Source organism: Pagrus pagrus (genome assembly GCF_965226575.1).
Source record: "Pagrus pagrus genome assembly, chromosome: 20".
NCBI classification, from domain to species: domain Eukaryota; kingdom Metazoa; phylum Chordata; class Actinopteri; order Spariformes; family Sparidae; genus Pagrus; species Pagrus pagrus.
Genome location: NC_140207.1, coordinates 5,905,659 through 5,911,658, shown reverse-complemented (window position 1 = coordinate 5,911,658; position 6,000 = coordinate 5,905,659). Strand labels below are relative to the sequence as shown.

At 44.4% G+C, this 6,000-nt stretch overlaps 1 protein-coding gene across 6 annotated transcripts in view; it reads left to right on the top strand.

The window, feature by feature from the left end:
- Positions 1-270: 270 nt before the first annotated feature.
- cnksr2a (connector enhancer of kinase suppressor of Ras 2a) overlaps positions 271-6,000 on the top strand; it is a 71,355-nt gene continuing 65,625 nt past the window's right edge. For all 6 annotated transcript variants that reach the window (XM_084341303.1, XM_084341305.1, XM_084341302.1 and 3 more), the window contains exon 1: positions 271-400. In XM_084341303.1, the coding sequence (XP_084197429.1) occupies positions 337-400 (64 nt within the window). In that variant the 5' untranslated portion in view covers positions 271-336. The remainder of the gene's footprint in view (positions 401-6,000) is intronic.

Here is a 6,000-nt window from a genome sequence, read left to right as displayed (position 1 = left end):
GAAGAAGAAGAGGAAGAGGAAGAAGAAGAAGAAGAAGGGAGGGAAGAGAGGAGAAAGAGACGCATGTCAGACCGGATCGCGCAGGGGAATGTACCGGATCAGTGCTGCCCCGCACTGAGGGCTGCGCTGCGTTAACGGGACGCGACACCGGGCTGGAGCACCGGACCGGGATAGTGTGAAGAGGAGAGGAGTCACCTGGCTGCGCGGAAGGGAAGGAAGGAAGGAAGGAAGGAGGGAGGGAGGAGGGCGGGAGGGTCGCAGGGGGGGGGAGCAGATCTTTTGTTTTGGTGACAACACCGCTTGCGCGCAACGGAGAGTCGGCGCAAAGTTTCCTCGATGGCGCTGGTGATGGAGCCGGTGAGCAAATGGAGCACGAGCCAGGTGGTGGACTGGATGAAAGGTAAGAGGACACACTGACTTCAACACCTGATCAGTTTATAGACGACAAAAATCTCCCCTGGATGCGCACACACGCACACACACACACACACACACACACACGCACGGTGAGTGATCACGACTGGTGTGATCGGTGCAGGGGGAGACAGAGGCTGGAGAGATGTGATGATGATGCGTGGGAGGTGTGTGTGTGTGTGTGTGTGTGTGTGTGTGTGTGTGTGCGCGCGCGCGTGTGTGTGTTCATGCATCATCCTGGCACCTGATGATCAGTGGGAGATGATGTAATGTGTGAGTGACAGGAGGAGAACTTCAGCAGGGCCGGGCTGAGAAACTTTATGGACCGGGGGGATGTGAGGGTGCCCCTGGGGGAACGTTAGAGAGTGACGTTAATTTTAGTTAATTGTGACTTCAAGCATCCTACAGCTATAGTCGGATCAACAGACATAAGGCAACGAACCCTCTCCAACATATGAGGAAGATGTCCAGACTGAAAGAGACAGGAAACATCTTGTGTTTCTCAGTGACACGATTGAATCGTCTTGGGTCATTTTATGTCTCTTGTGGTCCAGAACAAGCCCCCAGGAAGAGCGCCGGGCTGTGAAGTCTGTTTTCATAGTGGTCAGACAGTGTAATTACATCGTCACGTGATGCAAAGGAGCCCAAAAAGACTTTTTTCCATAAGCTAACAGTGTGAATGTTTCTGAGCGTCACAACTTGTTTCACTGTCATTATTTGAGCCATTCAGTCCAATAACATTCGGAAAGTCTAGAAGAGCTGCACGATTAACTTATTTTATCCCCATTTAAGTTAGCCGACTCGGTCTGCGGGAGTCAAGATTTAATATAACGTCCTTGGCCCTGACACACCAAACTGATACCAAAAGAAGTAGCTGCAACAAAGCCGGGTTGTTGTTTGGCCTTGAGTCGCTTGTGTCTCGGCCAAAAAAGTGCACTTTAACACACTTAAGGACTACCGCTGACTAATTGGCTTGTACGTTCCCCTTTTCACACCACTCTTGCTAAAATAACGTCTTATAATAGAGAATATGTCTGATAAAAAGTTGAAAATGACGAGAAGACGAAGGCAAAATAAGGAGAAACTGCGCTAAATGGTTGTAATCATGGAAACTACAGCAACAGGCTCGAGAGGCTTTCCCTTTTCTTTTAGTTTCCCTTCTTGCTCACTGATACTGATCAGAATACTCGCTCAAACGGCCCAAAACTCGCAGACTACAGGGAACAATGTATCGTTTCAGCATCGATGCAGGTTTACTCAAACACAACGTGCTTCAGCTTTTTCGCTGCTTGACACCAAACAAAATTGCCACAGTTCTCATTTTTCATGACTAAAAAATGTCACGTTTTTCCGATATCGTGCAGCCCTAGTCGACACATGCAACAGCTAGAGCCGCTGACGCTTACTGACCGCCCCAACGTTGGCCAACTCGGGCCTTTAGTGGCCAGTTTTATGGTTGTTATTTTGGCATTGTACTGTATTTATTCAAACCATAGATATATTACATTTGTACATTTCTTTACATTTAAAGTTTATGTCATGAAAACCCCTGTGCTTATAGTCTGGTTAGGTTGAGGTACAAAAACGACCATGTTTTGGCTTAAAAAAACAAAAACACATCTCCTTAAAACATATCCAGCTGTTAGTCGGCCTTGAATGGCGATCTGCTACCTGTCACACCTCCATCCCCTGCTCCTCACCATGCAAAACTCAGCTCATAAACATATAATCTGAAGAAATGCTGATACAATGCCATCGTTTTATTCTGGCTGCCCGGCTGTGAGGTTGTCTCTCTTGGTGTTCATTATGCGGGGAGGTAATCAGATTCCTGGGAGGCCGACCACGCCGGTGGCTCTTAGAGAGACTCTTGACATCTGAGGACTAACCGACAGGATTAAGCTCAAATCACTCGTCCTTTTCAGTTTGACAATAGTCTTAAAAGATGTCAAATAATGTCATCTGAAGCGCTGTCAGACGGAGATCTGGGGGATTGAGGAGCCACTCCACCGGAGCCTTTAAAGAAAAGACACACACAAAAACACCTAAATGAGTGTTTATCTGAAAATGTAATTGAGTTTTGTTTACATGAATGCTTGTGAGACGTTGCAGTGATCAGACTGGAGATTACAGTCATGCATAATTCAGGAGGCAGGCTGATTAGGTCTGTACCCAGGAGCCTGTGTGAACACTGTAAAACTCTCTCACACATTAAAAAAAGAAACAGCCCTCGCAGATACGTCGTGCTCTCCGGCTTCCACACTGATGTTTGGCAGAGATTTTCTGCTCTATAACGAGCCGGTGTTGACGATCATGATGTTCTCCTGCATTTTGCTCGATTGCCATCTTATTTACCTTTTTCTAAGCACAGCAAACATTCGATATGAGTTGCTGGCCGACACATTTCTGGTTGGTAACGGCTCGTTTTTGGCTCAGGCCTTCCCCAGAAACCACCTGCCAAAACTGAGAACTGCCACGGGAAAGACGGGTCTATTAATCAGATTTATTATCAAACCTAATTTAGACGAAATTAGCAGCGAGAGTTTTAAGCTATGATGCCAAATCTGGCAAGAGTGCAAGATACATTAAAAAGGATATATATGTGTAGTTTGGCCAAAAAAAGGGACGAAGTGAAGGTCATGAGGAACTTTATATTCAATATTCCAGTTTGAAACATTATTTTGGGCTTAAATAAATATAATAATCTTGATTTTCAGTGACTTTTCCTCTCAGTTCTCCAGCTGTTTGGTGTTTTTGAATCTCAGCACACCTCACAGTTGAGTTTCAAGTACATTTTATTGGATTTGGAGGCGTTATTGGACAACAAAAACAACGTGAGGAATTGAAAACAATAAAGTTTTACACCCCCCAGAATCTCTATTTTTAGCAATAAACGCTCGGTCGCTTACGGGACAAATGGGTGGTCGTGAAAAGTTTATAGTTTTTGGAGAACTGAGGTGAAAGAAAACAGAAAATTATTCCCTCCTGTGTGAGATTATAGACTCAGAGACATGTTCTTTATTTAAAATATATTCATGAGAGTACGATACACTGAAAAATGTGTCAGTCATTTCATAGCGCAGCTTGTGTGGTTTGTTTCCGACTTCACATCAGCTGTTGAACTCTCCCCTTCACGGCATTTCTGGCGCTCCACCTGCTCGACTGGACGCCGGAGAGGATGAAAACATTGTGTTCTGCTGTTGCTTCTCACATTCCTGACATAGTTTGTTGTAGCTGTGGCCTTTAAACTAATTGAGTAAACCAAGTCCAGACGAACATATCGCTAATATCATGCTAAAACTGTCACTTTACAAATGATGTTTATCTCGTAGTGTCATAAAATCAGGGTAAAACTACAATTTCGGAAGGATATTTAACTAGTTTCAAGAGGTTCAGCTATTTCTGACCAGTTGTTTTAGCAGTAAAAACCTTATAAATGACCTTAAAGCTCAGCGGCAGGACCTTCTTCCTTTGCTGTTATAATAATCAATATGGCCACTAGAGGTCGCCGCCTAAGAAGAAACATAACGGGTCGTATAAGCTACTTATGACTGATATGATAATTTTTCTGATGAAGACGGCCTGGATCATATTTTATCAACGGATCATTTGATGTGTAAAATCTTTAATTTGAAAGGTAACAAGGTAAGAAAGGCGTCATGAGCAAAGAAGAAGTACCAGAAACACTCTGAATGTGTTTTCTCTCTCGCAATCATCTCGTCTTCCTCCGAAACTGTAGAAAAACATCTCGTCTTTGTGTTTATTGTGACGTCATTTCCACCTCTGCCAACGACTAAGTGACGAGTTTTTGCCCTTTAACACAATCAATTACATTTTTTTCCTCGTACTGGATCGCGGCGCCCGAAGATGCATCATCGCTCCGTGTTTCATCAACCAGAGGAACGTGACTCACAAACACTGATATTCTGATATTAGCGATCTTTGTTATTCTCTCTGTCTGTTTGATGCATAAAAAGCAGGTCAGGGAATTTTTATTGACTCACGCGCTTCGATAAAAATGCAAAATAGAAAAATCGTGACATGAGATTTTATTTACATGATGCACAGTGTCGGTTTTCTCAGAGCCTCGTCGTTGGACTGGGTTGTGTGCATATGGCGTGTGTCTATGTGTGTGTGTAGTCGGTGTGTGTGTGTGTGTGTGTGGGTGGATGGTGACTTGTTCGTCTCAGACCGTCTGTGCAGAACAGCTGACAGACACACACACACACACACACACACACACATGCACACACACCGGCTCTGAACAGAAGGCTCCACCCGGGCCCTCGGACATTTGTGCACACACACACACACACAGAAAAACACACACACACACAACGCACGTGGCATGCCTTAGTGTGGTATTCCGCTCACGCTGGGTCTCTTGGGCGTGTCGGTGGCGACAGAGGGCAACATGATATACTGTATTTGTGTGTCTGTGTGTGTGTACAATAATATATACACATCACATATGCCCACAGGCGTTCGAGGGCCAAAAGGTCTCGGCTTTGTTGACTTGGCGACAGCGTTGCGTTGGCACGCCTGAGGCTAAAACAATATGGGGAGCGGTGCACTTCAGTGGTAATGTGAGAACTTTACCGTGCGTCGCTGGGAATGAGGTGAATTTTTGCAGCCTCTTGTCATATTTTCGATTGCAGAAAGGGCATAATTGTGCCTCATTTCCCTTGCATGAACTTGATTGCTAGGCTGGAAAAATCAGCAGGGAAATTGGCGCGCCAGGCATAGGAGCAACATCTGATGACAACACTGCCGGGGTGATAGTCACAGCCTTTAGGATCAGAGGATTTGGGGTGCTTGATCTGTTTAGACTCTTTCTTTTTTTAGGCTCGTGAGGGTTGAGATTACTTAAAATATTCACCAGTTTGCATCAGAAATGTCAGATTTGCGTGCACCGAGCAAACAAGTGGCGCATAAGGGAATTAGGTTCGGTCATTCGGAGGCCAAAGAGTCCAAGCGAGGCCTGTAAAAGTCACTCCAGCGTGTTGAGCTCCGGCTTAAGGCATTTACATACTGCAGTGATAAAGCTCAGCGTTTTTTAAATGCATCAGTTAATGTCCAACACGACACTTATATAACAGGAAGAATTATTAGAGTCGAGGTAAGAGGCTTAAAAAGTCTTCTTATTACAGACAAGTGGATTCAATTAGGCTATTAAAGTTCCCATGAAGTCAAAATGACGTTTAAATGTTTTTTATTACTCCATATTTCACCTACACGACAGTTTCAGGCACAAAAATGGCAAAAAAAAGTCATTTTGTAGATATTCTCAGTGGCATTTTAGTGTGTAACTTCCTGGAAAATGCTGAAAATGTTGATGACTCATCCTGCACTTGGAGGCGTGTATTCATTTTTCATCCAATAAAAACTCTCCTAACTTTTATGACACTGCCATGAATGTATGAAGTATTTGCTGGATTCTGCTTCGATGTCCTCGCTGGTCTGCTGCAAGCCTGGACAGTTAGCTTTACTTGTTGCTAAAGCAACTGCTAACTAGTGCTAACCACCTGCCTCCAAATGAGCAGCCTTCCAAAAATGACGACAGAGGCCAGTTACAGTATCTAGATGATT